The following is an 18,973-nucleotide window of genomic DNA, read 5'->3' on the forward strand; positions in this document are numbered from 1 at the left end:
TGCTTTGGGTAGTAGAGTCATTTTCACAATATTGATTCTTCAAATCCAGGAACATGGTATATCTCTCCATCTATTTGTATCATCTTTAATTTCTTTCATCAGTGTCTTATAATTTTCTGCATACAGATCTTTTGTCTCCTTAGGTAGGTTTATTCCTAGATATTTTACTCTTTTTGTTGCAATGGTAAACGGGAGTGTTTTCTTAATTTCACTTTCAGATTTTTCATCATTAGTGTATAGGAATGCAAGAGATTTCTGTGCAATAATTTTGTATCCTGCTACTTTCCCAAAATCATTGATTAGCTCTAGTAGTTTTCTGGTGGCAGTTTTAGGATTCTCTATGTATAGTATCATGTCATCTGCAAACAGTGACAGCTTTACTTCTTCTTTTCCGATTTGGATTCCTTTTATTTCTTTTTCTTCTCTGATTGCTGTGGCTAACACTGCCAAAACTATGTTGAATAATAGTGGTGAGAGTGGGCAACCTTGTCTTGTTCCTGATCTTAGTGGAAATGGTTTCAGTTTTTCACCATTGACGACAATGTTGGCTGTGGGTTTGTCATATATGGCATTTATTATGTTGAGGAAAGTTCCCTCTATGCCTACTTTCTACAGGGCTTTTATCATAAATGGGTGTTGAATTTTGTCAAAAGTTTTCTCTGCATCTATTGAGATGATCATATGTTTTTTCTCCTTCAATTTGTTAATATGATGTATCACGTTGATTGATTTGCATATATTGAAGAATCCTTGCATTCCTGGAATAAACCCCACTTGATCATAGTGTATGATCCTTTTAATGTGCTGTTGGATTCTGTTTGCTAGTATTTTGTTGAGGATTTTTGCATCTATGTTCATCAGTGATATTGGCCTGTAGTTTTCTTTCTTTGTGACATCTTTGTGTGGTTTTGGTATCAGGGTGATGGTGGCCTCATAGAATGAGTTTGGGAGTGTTCGTCCCTCTGCTATATTTTGGAAGATTTTTGAGAAGGATAGGTGTTAGCTTTTCTCTAAATGTTTGATAGAATTCGCCTGTGAAGCCATCTGGTCCTGGGCTTTTGTTTGTTTGAAGATTTTTAATCACAGTTTCAATTTCAGTGCTTGTGATTGGTCTGTTCATATTTTCTATTTATTCCTGGCTCAGTCTCGGCAGGTTTTGCATTTCTAAGAATCTGTCCATTTCTTCCAGGTTGTCCATTTTATTGGCATAGAGTTGCTTGTAGTAATCTCTCATGATCGTTTGTATTTCTACAGTGTCAGTGGTTACTTCTCCTTTTTCATTTCTAATTCTATTGATTTGAGTCTTCTACCTTTTTCTCTTGATGAATCTGGCTAATGGTTTATCAATTTTGTTTAACTTCCCAAACAACCAGCTTTTAGTTTTATTGATCTTTGCTATTGTCTCCTTCATTTCTTTTTCATTTATTTCTGATGTGATCTTTATGATTTCTTTCCTTCTGCTATCTTTGGGGTATTTTTGTTCTTCTTTCTCTAATTGCTTTAGGTGCAAGGTTAGGTTGTTTATTCGAGATGTTTCCTGTTTCTTGATGTAGGCTTGTATTGCTATAAAGTTCCCTCTTAGTACTGCTTTTGCTGCATCCCATAGGTTTTGGGTCGTCGTGTCTCCATTGTCGTTTGTTTCTAGGTATTTTTTGATTTCCCCTTTGATTTCTTCAGTGATCACTTCGTTATTAAGTAGTGTATTGTGTAGCCTCCATGTGTTTGTATTTTTTACAGATCTTTTCCTGTAATTGATATCTAGTCTCATAGCGTTGTGGTCGCAAAAGATACTTGATACGATTTCAATTTTCTTAAATTTACCAAGGCTTTATTTGTGACCCAAGATATGATCTATCCTGGAGAATGTTCCATGAGCACTTGAGAAAAATGTGTATTCTGTTGTTTTTGGGTGGAATGTCCTATAAATATCAATTAAGTCCCTCTTGTTTAATGTATCATTTAAAGCTTGTGTTTCCTTATTTATTTTCATTTTGGATGATCTGTCCATTGGTGAAAGTGGGGTGTTAAAGTCCCCTACTATGATTGTGTTGCTGTCGATTTCCCCTTTTATGGCTGTTAGTATTTGCCTTATGTATTGAGGTGCTCCTATGTTGGGTGCATAAGTATTTACAATTGTTATACCTTCCTCTTGGATCGATCCCTTGATCATTATATAGTGTCCTTCTTTGTCTCTTGTAATAGTCTTTATTTTAAAGTCTATTTTGCCTGATATGAGAATTGCTACTCCAGCTTTCTTTTGTATTCCATTTGCATGGAATGTCTTTTTCCATCCCCTCACTTTCAGCCTGTATGTGTCTCTAGGTCTGAAGTGGGTCTCCTGTAGACAGCATATATATGGGTCTTGTTTTTGTATCCATTCAGCCAGTCTGTGTCTTTTGGTGGGAGCATTTAATCCATTTACATTTAAGGTAATTATCTATATGTATGTTCCTATTCCCATTTTCTTAAATGTTTTGGGTTTGTTATTGTAGGTGTTTTCCTTCTCTTGTGTTTCTTGCCTAGAGAAGTTCCTTTAGCATTTGTTGTAAAGCTGGTTTGGTGGTGCTGAACTCTCTCAGCTTTTGCTTGTCTGTAAAGGTTTTAATTTCTCCATCACATCTGAATGAGATCCTTGCTGGGTAGAGTAATCTTGGTTGTAGGTTTTTCTCCTTCATCACTTTAAGTATATCCTGCCACTTCCTTCTGGCTTGCAGAGTTTCTGCTGAAAGATCAGCTGTTAACCTTATGGGGATTCCCTTGTGTGTTATTTGTTGTTTTTCCCTTCCTGCTTTTAATATGTTTTCTTTATATTTAATTTTTGATAGTTTGATTAATATGTGTCTTGGCATGTTTCTCCTTGCATTTATCCTGTATGGGACTCTCTGTGCTTCCAGGACTTGATTAACTATTTCCTTTCCCATATTAGGGAAGTTTTCAACTATAATGTCTTCAAATATTTTCTCAGTCCCTTTCTTTTTCTCTTCTTCTTCTGGGACCCCTATAATTCAAATGTTGGTGCGTTTAATGTTGTCCCAGAGGTCTCTGAGACTGTCCTCAGTTCTTTTCATTCTTTTTTCTTTATTCTGCTCTGCAGTAGTTATTTCCACTATTTTATCTTCCAGGTCAGTTATCCGTTCTTCTGCCTCAGTTATTCTGCTATGCTATTGATCCCGTCTAGAGTACTTTTAATTTCATTTATTGTGTTTTTCATCGTTGCTTGGTTCCTCTTTAGTTCTTCTCCGTCCTTGTTAAATGTTTCTTGCATTTTGTCTATTCTATTTCCAAGATTTTGGATCATCTTTACTATCATTATTCTGAATTCTTTTTCAGGTAGACTACCTATTTCCTCTTCATTTGTTAGGTCTGGTGTGTTTTGACCCTGCTCCTTCATCTGCTGTGTGTTTTTCTGTCTTCTCATTTTGGTTATCTTACTGTGTTTGGGGTCTCCTTTTCACAGGCTGCAGGTTCATAGTTCCCGTTGTTTTTGGTATCTGTCCCCAGTGGCTAAGGTTGCTTCAGTGGGTTGTGTAGGCTTCCTGGTGGAGGGAACTAGTGCCTGTGTTCTGGTGGATGAGGCTGGCTCTTGTCTTTCTGGTGGGCACGTTCACATCTGGTGGTGTATTTTGGGGTGTCTGTAGCCTTATTATGATTTTAGGCAGCCTCTCTGCTAATGGATGGGGCTGTGTTCCTGTCTTGCTAGTTGTTTGGCATAGGGTGTACAGCACTGTAGCTTGCTGGTCGTTGAGTGAAGCTGGATTTTGATCTTGATGTTGAGATGGAGATCTCTGAGAGATTTTCGCCATTTGGTGTTACGTGGAGCTGGGAGGTCTCTTGTGGACCAGTGTCTCTCCCACCTCAGAGGCACAGCCCTGATGCCTGGCTGGATCACCAAGAGCCTTTCATCCACATGACTCAGAATAAAAGGGAGAAAAAATAGAAAGAAAGAAAGAAAGAAAGAGGATAAAATAAAATAAAATAAAACAAAATAAAGCTATTATAATAAAAAGAAGAAAAAATTATTAAGAAAAAATTTATTAAGAAAATTTTTTTAATTTTTTAAAATAAATTTATTAATTTTTATAATAAAAAATAAAAGAGTATTAAGAAAAAAATTTATTAAGAAAAAATTTTTTTAATTTTTTAAAATAAAAAATATGAAAAAACTTAATAAGAAAAAATGTTTATAATTTTTAAAAATAGAAAATAAGGAAAAAATTATTAAGAAAACATTTATTAAGAAAAAAATTTTTTTAAGAAAAAAAAAAAAAAAAGACAGACAGACCGAACCCTAGGACAAATGGTGAAAGCAGAGCTATACAGACAAAATCTCACCCAGAAGCATACACATATACAGTCACAAAAAAAGGAAAAGTTGAAAAAGTAATATATCCTGCTCCCAAAGTCCACCTCCTGAATTTGGGATGATTCGTTGTCTAGTCAGGTATTCAACAGATGCAGGTACATCAAGTTGTTTGTGGAGCTTTAATCCGCTGCTTCTGAGGCTGCTGGGAGAAATTTCCCTTTCTCTTCTTTGTTCGCACAGCTCCCGGGTTTCAGCTTTGGATTTGGACCCGCCTCTGCGTATAGGTCGCCTGAGGGTGTCTGTTCTTTGCTCACACAGGATGGGGTTAAAGGAGCAGCTGCTTCGGGTGCTGTGGCTCACTCAGGCCGGGGGGAGGGAGGGGTATGGATGTGGGACGAGCCTGCAGTGGCAGAGGCCAGAGTGACGTTGCACCAGCCTGAGGCGCCGTGCGTTTTCCCGGGGATGTTGTCCCTGGATCACAGGACCCTGGCAGTGGCGGGCTGCACAGGCTCCCAGGAGGGGCGGTGTGGATAGTGACCTGTGCTCGCACACAGGCTTCTTGGTGGCGGCAGCCTTAGCGTCGTCTCATGCCCGTCTCTGGGGTCAGTGCTCATAGCCGCCGCGGCTCGCGCCTGTCTCTGGAGCTCATTTAGGCGGCGCTCTGAATCCCCTCTCCTTGCGCACTGCGAAACAAAGAGGCAAGAAAAAGTCTCTTGCCTCTTCAGCAGCTGCAGACCTTTTCCCGGACTCCCTCCTGGCTAGCTGTGGTGTGCTAACCCCTTCAGGCTTTGTTCATGCAGCCAACCCCAGTCCTCTCCCTGGGATCCGACAGAAGCCGGAGCCTCAGCTCCCAACCCCCGCCCCCCCCGCACCGGCGGGTAAGCAGACAAGCCTCTCGGGCTGGTGAGTGCTGCTTGGTGCCGAGCCTCTGTGCGGGAATCTCTCCGCTTTGCCCTCCGCACCCCTGTGGCTGCGCTGTCCTCCGTAGTCCCGAAGCTTCCCCCCTATGCCACCCGCAGTCTCCGCCAGTGACGGGGCTTCCTAGTGTGTGGAAAACTTTCCTCCTTCACAGCTCCCTCCCACTGGTGCAGGTCCCGTTCCTATTTTTTGTCTCTGTTATTTCTTTTTTCTTTTGCCCTACCCAAGTACGTGGGGAGTTTCTTGCCTTTTGGGAGGTCTGATGTCTTCTGCCAGCGTTCAGTGGGTATTCTATAGGAGCAGTTCCACGTGTAGATGTATTTCTAATGTATCTGTGGGAAGGAAGGTGATCTCCGCATCTTACTCTTCCACCATCTTGCCCAGCTCGAAAATCTATGAGTTTGTTTTTGAAGTATTATTGACCTACACTACTATGTTAGTTCCTGGTACACAGCATAGTGATTTGATATTTCTATACATTTCAAAATGATCACCATGATAAGTCTAGTTACCGTCTGTCACCATATAAAGATGTTACATAGTTATTGGCTGTATTCCCCACACTGTACATTTCATATCTGTGACTCATTTATTTTTTAATTTAAAGTTTGTACCTCTTAATCCCCCTCATCTATGTCCCTCCCCTCAACCCTCTCTTCTCTGGTAACCACGTGTTTGTTCTCTGTATCTATGACTCTGTTTCTGTTTGGTTATGTTTGTTCATTTATTTTGTTTTTTGGAGTCCACATGTAAGTGATATCATATGGTATTTATCTTTATCTCTCTGACTTATTTCACTTAGCCTAGTACCCTCTAGGTCCATCTATGTTATCATAAATGGCAAGATTTAATTCTTTTTTTATGGCTGAGTAATATTCCATTGCACATGTATATCACACCTTCTGTTGATGGACATTTAGGTTGTTTCCATGTCTTGGCTATTGTAAATAGTGCTGCAAGGAACATAGGGATGCATATATCCTTCTGAGTTATTCTTTCTGTATTCTTCGGATACATAACCAGGCGTGGATTTGTTAGATCATATGGTAGTTCTATTTTTAATTTTTTGAGGAGGCATTTGTCTAGAATGACAAATATATGGCATACACATTACATAAATAATGTCAGTTTTGTAAAAATATGTATATACCAAGAAGAAAAGAAAATGTCATTGTCCCTGGCATAATTGTGAAATTGTTGCAATTTTTCCTTTCTTAGTCTGTTCTTTGTAAGTTTTCCCCTGGAGGTAGAGAGAATGAGACAGATAATCGATCAATCTCTCTCTCTCTCTCTCCCTCTCCCCTCCCCATGTGTGTGTGTCTAATTATGAAAAATATTTTATACATTCTTTTCATGTCATAAGAATGTTGCTAACCACTTGTTTGTTTACTTTCTGATCCAGATACTAGAATTGAAAGAAATGCTCCTAAATTTTACTTAGGAAGTTTGATTTCAAAGTAAAAAAGAGTAATGTAACATAATGTCTAAAAAAACTGTGAGATGATCTTTTAACTGAATAATTAGCCTATCTGAGAAAGTGTGGTTGGGACTCTTTTCTAGATGCTCATGAAACTTTAATTTCTTTAATTTAATTTAATTTAATTTGAAACTAAATATGTCATTGACAGTGTTCTCTCCTATCATTTCATTAAATTCACGAGAGCGTTCTGCATACCCCTTTTCTACAATCCTCTCAGAGGACAGATTCCTTTGGTCTCCTTATCAATCGGCAGGCTTTCTGTTGCCTTTGATCAGCTCAATAATAAAAGCTTAAGTTTAGATTTCTTATTGAACTGCCTCACATTTTAATGATTTGGATAATTTTTTTCTTTATCTGAATGTTTTAATACTTATCCAGTGTACTTTTCTTTTGCCATTTGATCTATTTTCAAAAATTAAGTCTCAAGAAACCTAAATTGCAGGCATATTTAAGTTGTTTCAAAAATATTTCACTGGCCCAGGGCTTCCCTGGTGGCGCAGTGGTTGAGAATCTGCCTGCCAATGCAGGGGACACGGGTTTGAGCCCTGGTCTGGGAAGATCCCACATGCCGTGGAGCAACTAGGCCCGTGAGCTACAACTACTGAGCCTGCGCGTCTGGAGCCTGTGCTCCGCAACAAGAGAGGCCGCGATAGTGAGAGGCCCGAGCATCGCGATGAAGAGTGGCCCCCACTTGCCGCAACTAGAGAAAGCCCTCACACAGAAACGAAGACCCAACACAGCAAAAAATAAATAATAAATAAATAATAAGTAAATTTAAAAATATATATATTTCACTGGCCCAGATTGAAACTCCAACTTGAATTTTGTTAGAATGGAAGTACCTTTTTAATATTATTTGTGTCCTTATATGTAAAAGATGAAATTATTTGGCCTTTGGAAATACTTAGAGTTTAAATGACTTTTCAAATGTCATTTTACAAATTTGGTATAATAACCAAATTTAAAGTATTACTCCAAGAGAATTTTTGTATAGTTCTTCTCCTCTTTTGTCCTCATCTCATTCTATTCCTCTTCTTTAATCATTAATTTCCATTTTGCCAAAATCTATAGCTTTACCAGCTGCTTGAGGATATAGTTATATGAAACATATTTTATTTTTCAATAACATATTTATGTAGAATATTAATCAAGGGTGATATGTAAAGACATGGGTCTTCCTTAATTTTACAGATAAACCAATTTGGTTTAAGTTAATAAAAATGTTTGGAATAAATGTGGCTATTTCAACTTTTGATAAAGACAGTTGCCTTTTGATAAAACCTCAAATTTCAGATATAAAATATGTAATAAAGTGAAACAGATTTTCAACCTAGAATTCTGACAAGTTCCTTCTTCTGAGCCTATATAAGAAAAATAAATAAATTATACTTTAGAATTTTCTCAGCAGAGAAAAGGAAGATTCTCACAATGAGATTTTTTTTTAAATAGTAATCTTTATTTATTTTTATATTTATTTTTGGCTGTGTTGGGTCTTCGTTTCTGTGTGAGGGCTTTCTCTAGTTGCGGCAAGCGAGGGCCACTCTTCATTGCGGTGCACGGGCCTCTTCACTATCGCGGCCTCTCTTGTTGCGGAGCACAGGCTCCAGACGCGCAGGCTCAGTAGTTGTGGCTCACGAGCCTAGTTGCTCCACGGCATGTGAGATCCTCCCAGACCAGGGCTCGAACCCGTGTCCCCTGCGTTAGCAGGCAGATTCTCACCCACTGCGCCACCAGGGAAGCCCTCACAATGGGATTTTAATCATATTAATGAAAACTTGAAAATGACATAGTTGCTAGTAAAATAGGAAATCTGTGTCTTGTTTCCGTAGCCCAACTGAAAAACATTTGCTGTTTTGTGTCTGTATATTGTTTATCTGAATAGAATGAGTATTATTAGGTGTTCAAAATACTTAAGAAACCTGGAGTGTGTTGGAGAGGGATTATTCAGCAAATATTCTAGGTAATGTGGTTCACGTTTTTCAATTTAGCTTGATGAGCCCCTGAAAATTAAATTATTTCCCCTGTCTCTTAGCTTTTAGAATGACTCTTCTCTACCACCAAAGGTATGTGGGCTTTCAACTTTCAGGCATCAAAGTGAAAAATAATACACAATTCTCAGAAGCTAACGGTGAAAAAAATTATCCAAGAGAGAAAAGAGAGTAGTAGAGTTAAATAAACAGAGGATTAGGTACATATAACTTGACTATAAAGACATAGGAAAGACTTATACTAAATACAAAAATGCTACTGCAATATTTCATAACTTCTGTGTAACTCCTTGATACCTTGATATTCAAGTTTCTTATCCAGATAGAAATTACTATTGAATAAATAGGACCTGTGGTATTTTTGCCATGTGGTATGTTTGATTTTTTATGTCAGGTTAATTAATTGTTGACATTAAAGTAACACAGTTATTGCTCAAGTAAAGAATGCAGCCTCTTAAAACATGAATAAAAAGTTTTGTTCTGTTTTGTTGTAATTGTTGTTTTAATTATTGGGGAATATTTGGTTAAGGCCAATGCTATAAATTAAGAAAATAATGGTTTGAAACATGTGAAACACTTTACTCATCTCTTTAAATTAGGGACTATAAAATTTTGCTCAAATATAACAGAATGTCTATTCTTCAAGCTCTGTTATCACCCACGTTTTTATTAATAGTAGCAACTATTCAGTGATCCTTTGCCATGTTCTTATACTGTGTAACATCCTATGCCATGGGCCACTTATTACAGACTTGATATACAGCATCTCAATTTTCCCAACATTCCTACAGAATAGGAGTTATTCACTTGATTTTATAGATGAGAAATTTGAGGCTCAAAAAGGTTATATTCTTCTCTTAGTCCACCTCGCTAGAAAAATGACAGAATCAGAGAGATATGTAGGGACAGATATTTGTGGAAGTAAAGGAAACACTGAAGAGTGACTTAGGAAGAAGGAGTACAAAAATAAAGGGGAAATTTAGCAAGGATAATATCTGACCTAAAAAGATAAAAATAGAAAAGAGTGAGAAGAAGGAATACGATGGGTGGAGTGAAAGTTTAGATAGTTTCTTGGTTACTTATCATCTTGCTTTGGAAACTTTCAAACGTACATAAAAGAAGAGAGAATATGATAATGATTCCTCATGTACCCACCACCCTGTTTCATTAATTATCAACTTGTGTTCAATTTTGTTTCCTCCGTATCCCCCACTGCTGCTGAATTAAGTTGAAGAAAATCACATGTAACAGATTATTTCATTTCATCTGTAATTGCTTCAATATAATTCTCTAAAAAATAAGGGCTTTTTAAAAAAAATAATCAAACCTAAAAAAAGCATTACTATTAAATACCTAGTCAGTATTGAAATTTCTCTGTTACCTAAATGTCTTTTGACATTTGTTGAATGTTGATGGAAAATTTCTCAAAAACTTGCTAAAAAGTCAATTTCAAGTTTACATTAAAAAAAAAAGTTCAGTTGGCCTCTCACTGTTATACTGCATAATTTTTATTTTCCTGTTAATTCTGTACTGTATTCCTCAGATCAACTGTTCTGGACCTTCTTCATTCCCATGCAAGCCCACAGTCTGAGCGTTCACTAACCACAGCCCCAGAGGAAGGCTTTACCCCCAGCCATGAAGTATATGCTGAGGGCATCCAGTGACAGTCACCTAATCTGTTTCCCTTTCCTCCTCTCACAATACCCTATACACCATCAAAATGTTTCTTGCAGTTAGTACTCATTCTCTTCTTCCCTGTAGTCTTAGCACATCCGTAGAACCTAATTCTAAGGCAAACTCTTCCTCCTCTGCTCATGCCATCCCATTCTGACTCCACCGAGATTGTATGCCATCAACTGTATTACCTCTTTCCTATTTTATTCCTTTGAGGTCCACCCAACTTTTCCTGTATGCCTAAAAACACTTAAGTTTCAATGGTTAATTTTAAAAAAGCATGGATGAAAGGATGGATGAATAGATAAATAGGTAGATAGGAAAAACATAGTACAACTTTTTAGTGTGGTGTTTATCACGTTGTTTTGAATTTCCTTATATACAAAATACTCCTTTCAAATCTTAAATTTTCTTATAATGGTACAGTAATTTTCCATGTAATTTAGGTCTCTAATACCTGATGAGCCCTGACTAGCCTCTCTCTGTTGTCTTTCTCAAGCACTCAGCCACTGAGTCTTGTCAAGTCATCCTTTGCAGCTTTACCTCCCTTCCTTCTATTCCTGCTGCCTTCATTCACATTGGGATCTTACACATTTATGCTGCATTAAGATTGAAACCTCCTAACTCCTCTACTTGCTGGTAGGTGTTCCAATTTCTCACTCATCCCATGTATACTAACATATTAATCTTCTTAAGTATTTTTCCAATTACATAATTCTTTGGTGAAAAGCTTTACATGCTTCCCCATTGTGCCTTGTGGAATCTGTAGTTAGCCTGGCGTGCAAGGGCTGCCCTCTACAATCTTGGCCAAATTGACCTTTCTAATCTTTCTAGCCTTATGGCTAACTCCTCCTCAGCAGATTTCCATGTCCCAACAAAATGGGTTCTAATGCTGTTCCTGGTGAGTATTCTTAATGTTTCAGATCCTGTTACCCAAACGTTTCCTCCCCTTTAAGTGCTACTCTACAATTTTCCCAACAAAACTAGTAATAGATTCTTATTCCTTTCTTCCCTCTTTGTCTTTCCACCTGCAGTGCCCTTCACTCCTTTCTTCCTGACAGACATCCCTTTATATGGGAAAAATTTAAATAAGATAATAGTTATTCCAAGCCAATGGATAGTTATGCTACAGATTAAAGGAGATCTCCTAAGAGTCTCAGGAAAACAAGTTACTTTGGTCAGTTTGCCAAGATCTAGATTCTGACACCTTGGCTTGGGAGCCCATGCTCAGGACCCTTGTCAGGCCAAGTTTCAGGAGAAGTCACTTTTTGGAAGTGCTGGGGAAATGAGAACTTGTAAGAGGGCTGAACTGTGAAATCAGTAAAAGGACTATGGCTCTTCTTGCTGTTTCTTTTAAGCCTGATCAGGATTTCAAAATATGCATTTTTGGAAGATGCAAACATTCAGTCCATAATACTGGTGTATAAGTACTTTCAATCATGTAACACAATGCAGAAAGGGAGGGAAATATCCATAATTATGCAACTCTTCTGAGTTGACAAACATATGTACTACTTCTACAGATTTATGTTGTAGCCATAACACAGCCCAAACATTCCCCCTTACATCTTCTATTGAATTTTAGTACAATACCCAGGATTTTTGTTTGTTTGTTTTTCACTTTCACCAGGTCGTGGTAGGTGAGATTTTTACAAGCTAAGTACAATGCATGTTTTAATCCAATTGTTGGGTAATTGGGAGTGAATGAATAGTTACTGAAACATAGAATTTTAGAACTTGGTACACACACGATCGTCTGTGATTTATTTAATATATAATAGAGGTCCGTTAGACTCAGAATCATTTCACGACTTTCCAAAGGTTACACAATTTATGGCAGACCAAACCAGTTGATATCAATTTAGCTACTAGTATAGATGCTTATATATGTGCAGAAATTATGGCATTCATAATGTAAAGCTGAAACTTACTAAACAATATTACAGTGCATACAATATATTATATATGAAATTTCACACAAAATGGATACTTTTATTTAAGCTGCAGAAGGATAAGGACCAAAAGCACTTATTCTTAATATCAGGCTCTCTTTTTTCTGAAATCCATTTAGCACATTGCTTTTAACAGGCATTACAGACTCAGAGATATATATTTCCTAAGTGATCATTTCCCTTGATTTCTATTACTCAATTCTTAAGGTTTTCTAGTTGTGTTGAATTTTATTATAGATACGGTTATAAAAAGCTTTGTTGATTTTTTTTTTAATTTGAACTCCTTATTAGAGTTCCTTCTGTTGGAAAAAGGTAAATCCTCCTGTATATTTGTAGGCAATTACCAAGGAAGTCCAAATCCTTTCAAATGGTGCTTAGTATTTTGAAGCATAAAAGGTATAATATTCACTTTTTCAATTTTGAGGGTATTACTGACAGTTCTGTGACTACAGATCATTAACCCAAGGTATACTTACATCTCTTTAAATATCTAGGTCATATAAAAACATATTGCTAATAGTGTTCTATCTTAATGGATTATAGCGGAAAAAACAGTATGGGTTTCAAAATTAAAATTCTAAAGATGGTGAGGCATATTTCTAAGGAAATGCAAGTAATTCAGTGTCAACATTGTGATGAACATTTTCTATCAAATCTATCATGCTTTTCATTTTTCTTGTCATTGGTTTCTACCTCACATTCTAAAAACTATTTCACTGCACTTATAACATTATCATAAAAAGAGGGCTTCATGTTCCTCTTTAGTCAATATTATTCATTAGAGTTTAGATATTTTCAATATGAATGTTGCTATCAGATACATTTTCCCAAGATACTATTTTGTGCACATATTTTCCTCTTCAGGATTTATATTGCTCTCAAGATCAAATCTAAACATGTGTCAGATTTTCAAGATCCTTCATAGCAGTTATGCAGATAAACCCTAAGTAAATTTGTTCCATATTCATAAGTGTGATAATCTTTGTGTTTAACTTTAGGTTAATTCAATAAACATTTATTAAAATATTACTGTTACCATCATTCTAATTTTTGCCTCTATTTCTATAATGCTAGTCTTCCAGCTTTGATGACTAAAAATAATCTTTATTCATTATTTAAGGCTTATTCATGAAGCCCTGGTAGTGTATTTCATTCTACTGGGTACCCACCCTAACAACCTTGTACAATTAGAGCTTTTTCTCCCCTTTCTCTGAATTACATAACAACTCATTATTTACTTTCCTAAAGGGGCTTAAATTGTATCATGAAGTTATCATAAATTTATTGTCATTGTTTATATTATTTTAATTCAGTATGTCTAGGTCACTTCAGGAAAATTTACTACTCTGAGAAAAATAAGTGGAAACTCATATCCTTGAATCAGTTTCTCTGAAACTACTAAAAGATGCAAAGTTTCACTCAAATCTTAAAAGTCACTCAGAATATCTCCCTGAAAGTTTTCTAAGTCTCATGTTGCTGATGAATGCATTTGCTTGTTTACTTTTTCAATTTATCAAACAAGAATAAAACAGTAATTAATGAAGAAGCAAGAGAAGAAGTTTAAAATTATATAACATGGTAGTTTAATGAATACCATTTAATGCAACTGGTTTCTGTACTGACTTATGAAATCAATTAATGTACTTTTTGAAAAGCCTTGTACTAATCAGGTATATCATTTTTATTTCATTATGTATAGTCATTGTGGTTATTTCTACAGCACAGTGTGATTTAGTTAACTAGCTGGGAGTGTAACACCTTCAGATCAGGTTTGGCATACCTCATTTCTAATTATCATTCCTTTCCATGAATGTAACCCACCATTAAATTTAAAAAAAAGGCTACATTTTATTTTGCCTTTCTTGGCACAGCTGAAACTTTCTGTAGACTTTATATAAGTTTTCAAGATATCTACTGGGTGCTGGGAACCAGAAATCCTGATAAGGTACCTGACTCCATTGACATCACATAAACTTGTCAAAGATGTGTAATCTGGTCTCCTGGATCCTGATGCATTGTGTTATCTGTCATGCAAGAGAGACTGTCATTTGTTCTACCTTTTATGTGCTAGAATATTCCATTGGCTGAGTGACTTCAATTACTTTTTACAAACAAAACCCTTTATTTATCTGGTCATGAGTTTTTGTTCATTTCCAAAGTCTCAAGTAATTTGTTACAGGAGACTATCAGACAAATTAAAAATAAATTCTTTAGATATACTGATTAATTTTTTACAAAGAATACCATGTAGTATAAGAATGTTTCTTTATTTTAAAAAATTCCTTTCTAGTTTAAAAAAAAAAAAAATTAGTGCTAGACTGCTCCAGACATATGGTTTTTAAAGTTATTTTGTAAAATAAATTTATAAAATGGACATTTTCATTTCTTTATCTCAATGTCCATACACCATCACATCACTCATTATTGTATATAAATGCATTCATTAATAATTGTGGATGTGATTGAAGGTTTTTTGCATGTTTGATTTTATAGAGAATATGCACAAGACACAGGTGAGGCTGTTCTCACTAGCTTCTCCTTTCTCCTGACACCTCATACCATTTATAAATAAGGAAACGATCACATGAGGCCATTAGAGTGATTGAAATTGTTCTTCCTAAAGAAAATCTGATTGAAGTATGTTTCACTGGTAGTTTAAAGAATGTCATCATCTTGTATAATTTGAACATGGCCCAGTATTTTGTTCTAACATCTTATTGGATTAAATCATATATTATCCATGACCTTCTTCATGTTCTAACATACTTGCAATGTATCCAGTACATTATCCTAGCTATTGTTGCCGTGTGTCTATTCCCAGGACATTTCTTCCCTTCTCATTTCTTGAAAATTTTTGTTCCTTGGTGAGAGAGAATAGCTCTCAACCACATTGACTGGTCTGATTTTAAATTTATGACTTGGTGGGTCCTTAATGCCACCCTGCAGTCACACTATATTCTGTAGTCTGTTCCCTCTTCTACCCTCCTAGCTGACTACTTAACCCCTTTCCTCACACCGCTAACGTGGCTTCCATAATCCAAGGTCTTCTCAGTTGAAGACCGTGCCTCCCATTTCACTGAGAAAGTGGCATTATTCAGAGGAGAACGTCCATAGCCCCTCCACCACATCTGTACTTCCACCAGCACCTGCACCTTGTACCTGGCCTTCTGGCTTGGTAGTACAATGATCTTTTGAAGATCTTTATTCCCTGTGCTCTAATTATTTTTTGCACTAGATCCTTTTTTGTATTGCCTGCTCAAAGGCCTTCCTCCAGAAATCCCTTGTTTCCCCATCCCCCCTTCCACCATCTCTTGCATCACTGATTTTCACTCTTTACTGGAGCATTTCATTAGCACACAGACCTGCTGTTATTTCTCTCACCTTAAAACAAAACAAAAAATACAACTTCTCTTGACCCAGCTTTACCCACAGCTACTGCTCTATTTTTCTGCATCTCATTGTAGCCAGATTACTCAAAAAGAGTTACCTATACCTGCTACTTTCAGTATCTGTCCTCTCAAACCCTATTAAACCCCTCCCAAGAAAGCTTTTGCTCTCACCACTCCACTAAAACTACACTGTGAAGTCATCAATAACCTGTATATTACTAAATCCAATGAATGCTTAATCCTCATGTTACTTGGCCTTGCAGTAGGGTATGACACTCTTGAGGACACCCTTCTTCTTGATACCCTGTCTTAACTTGCCTCTCAGGATGCCCCTTCTTTTAGTCTTCCTTTGCTAGCCCCTCTTGTACTAGATCTCCTAACTATTCATCCAGTCTCCCTGGATGACTTGGATTTAATTGTCATCTCTACACTACAACACCCAGTTGACAGCTCTGGCCTAGACCTCCCTACTCAGTATTCCACTTGAATATCCAAGTCCCTCAAACTTAACTTGCCTTTTCAGTCTTTTACCTAAAATTTAGTGTAGCTGTACCCTCCCCTATATCAGTTGATGACAACTCTGTCCTTCAGGTTGGTGAGCTGAAAAATCTTACAGTCATCCTCTTTTTCCCCCTCTTTCTCCCACATCCCATATTCAGTCCATCTAGAAGTCCTTTTTGCTCAAAATATCCAGTGCTGACCATTTCTCCTCATCACTGATAGTGGCTGGTACCAGCACCGTCTGGTCCTGGCCACCATCACCTCCCACTGGAATTGCTCCAATAGTTCTAACTGGCCTCCCTGTTTCCACCCTGCCTTCCAGCCTTAAAGTCTGTTCTTAACACAGTAGCCTGAACAATCCTTTTCTAACATAAATGAGACCATATTATTACTTCAATAATAACTGTCAACAGCTTACACTCTTATTCAGGAAAAACCACTGAAGGCTTTATAATGCCTTCAAGGCGTTGTGATTAGTTTCTCCCTTTCTTGTTTTATTTCTGCCCTTTCAGTTTCTTGAACCTGTTATAGGACCTTTGCATTGCTGGGTCCCCCTGCCTGGGACACGCTTCCTCAGGATATCCATCTTGAGGACTTCCTCAAAGGACATTATTTCAGAAAGGCTTACCCCGAAAGCCCCAAACCCCTACTTCTCAATTTCCAGGGAACTGTGATTCCCCCTTATCCTGCTCTTAATTTTTTCCCAATAAACATCATCTTATAGTTTATCACATAATTTACCTCTTCTCTGTATTGCTTGTGGTTTCTTCCCCCACTTTGTAAGCTTCACAAAGGGCAGGGATTCTGTCCTTCTCATCTGGCATATAGTCAGTAGAATGATTTCCCTTTCTTTCAGCATCATTTCACTCCCGCTGCTTCTCGAAGGCAATAATGGTTCTGTTTCCAACAGTTAACTTGGACTCTCTCCATTTTAGGGGCCTGTTCCTTAGGATATTTCTCTCTGCATTTACCTTTTTAATCGTATCTTTTGTCCATTTTGTTTTCTTTTACTTGTTCTGTCTGCTAAGCTAATTTTAAGCATATGTATTTAATTTTCTGGTCTTCAAGTCTTCTTATACCCTTTCTTATCTTTGGTCCTTTCTTAGCTGTATTTCAATGTCTAGAAGATTTTTTTCTCTGTCCTAGTTCTCCAAGACTTTTATTCTTATCAACAAGTTACAGGAATCTTGCTTTTCCCTGGAAATATTTCCCATGAAAACTGTAGCACCAATTTCTACCCTCTATCTACCTGTCCCCTCCATTCACCCTACAGGCAACCTTGATTGCCATGATTTGGATCTGCCCTTCACCCAACATTCTACTGAAATGAAGATTCCCTTTGACTTAAAGCTAGTATGAAATTACTTAGTGTTACAAATATGTATATAGTTTGTTTATTTTCAATATACTTTTCTATCTTCTATTTTAGAAAACTGCACAAATATTTGTGTATACATTTATATATATATATATTATGCATTGAACTATTTTCTGTTTTGTCTAATTTTTCCTGAAAGCAAGCAATTTCTAGATCTTTCTCTATTGGGTACCTAAAATTGTTTCATTTTCTTATCTTTAATAGGTCATTGCTTTAGTGATGGATATATTTACAGACGTGGACATTTTCAAAGAAATAGTGGAGGCATCAACTCGAAGGATATCTGTGTACATTCTGCTTGATGAGTCAAACTTTAATCATTTCCTATGTATGACCGAGAAACAGGGCTGTCAAGTTCAACGTCTCAGAGTAAGTATTTTATGCTTTGTTTTGGTTTCTTCAACTATTTTATCTTTATCTCAGTCATTGAATGTAAGGCATGTTAAGTTATATTACTCTAAATGTACACCATATATTTAAGGTCGTGACCACAGAAGGGGTCCCTTGTACTTTTCAGACTGTGACTTCACCATCTTCGTGATGGTTTTATAGGATGCTTTTCTTGATGGTGGGACACTTAAGCTTCTGAGTTAACTTTGCTGCCAGTCATAATTAATTTACAACCTTGAAACGACTGGCTTGAGTGATTCTTTCATTCAGCAGATATTGCTTGTCACAGTCATTTAGCATAGTGTTTTCAGTGATGTTTGACTTATTAAAAGACAGGTGGATTTTAATCTTAGTTATTTTGTTATCATGCTACTATAACCTGAGAAGGGCTCTTGCAGTAGGACCCTAAGTGACTTATAGAACCATCCTGTGCAAATGATATAAGTTATGTTAAAATATATTATTTTAAGTGACCATTTTCCTTGAGTACTTCTTTTTTGGGTGGTGTTTTAAAATGTGCTTTTCACTATTTTTGTTGTTGTTGTTATATGTTTTAAAAAATTATTTCATGTGTACTTTTTTGGTTACTAAGTTTTTATGATGACATATTTTACTTTTCAAAATATCCCCTTTCTAGCCATAATTTTTACTTTATATTTACATGCAATTCTAGAATATCCGAGTGCGGACAGTAAAAGGCCAAGATTATCTTTCCAAAACAGGAGCAAAATTTCATGGAAAAATGGAACAGAAATTTTTGTTAATTGACTGCCAGAAAGTTATGTATGGTTCCTACAGGTAAGATCATTGTGTTTACTTCCAGTATTATCAATCATTTATAGAATTTATGAGTTTCAAGTTTTAATGTAATCTGTTTAGTTATTTCTTAAAAATAAAAGAAGAACCCTTGCATGAAAAGCTTGGAAACTTGAATTTCAGTTCTGGCTGTGAAGTAGTTGTGCAAGTCACATAACTTCCTTGGGCTTCAAGTTCTTCCTCC

At 36.7% G+C, this 18,973-nt stretch overlaps 1 protein-coding gene across 2 annotated transcripts in view; it reads left to right on the plus strand.

Annotated features, from left to right (window-relative positions):
• FAM83B (family with sequence similarity 83 member B) overlaps window positions 1-18,973 on the plus strand; it is an 81,729-nt gene that overhangs the window by 56,436 nt on the left and 6,320 nt on the right. For both annotated transcript variants that reach the window (XM_036870797.1, XM_036870798.1), the window contains 2 exons: window positions 17,788-17,952; window positions 18,647-18,771. In XM_036870797.1, coding sequence (XP_036726692.1) covers window positions 17,788-17,952; window positions 18,647-18,771 — 290 coding nt within the window. The remainder of the gene's footprint in view (window positions 1-17,787; window positions 17,953-18,646; window positions 18,772-18,973) is intronic.

The sequence above is a fragment of the Balaenoptera musculus genome, chromosome 11 (genome assembly GCF_009873245.2).
Source record: "Balaenoptera musculus isolate JJ_BM4_2016_0621 chromosome 11, mBalMus1.pri.v3, whole genome shotgun sequence".
NCBI classification, from domain to species: domain Eukaryota; kingdom Metazoa; phylum Chordata; class Mammalia; order Artiodactyla; family Balaenopteridae; genus Balaenoptera; species Balaenoptera musculus.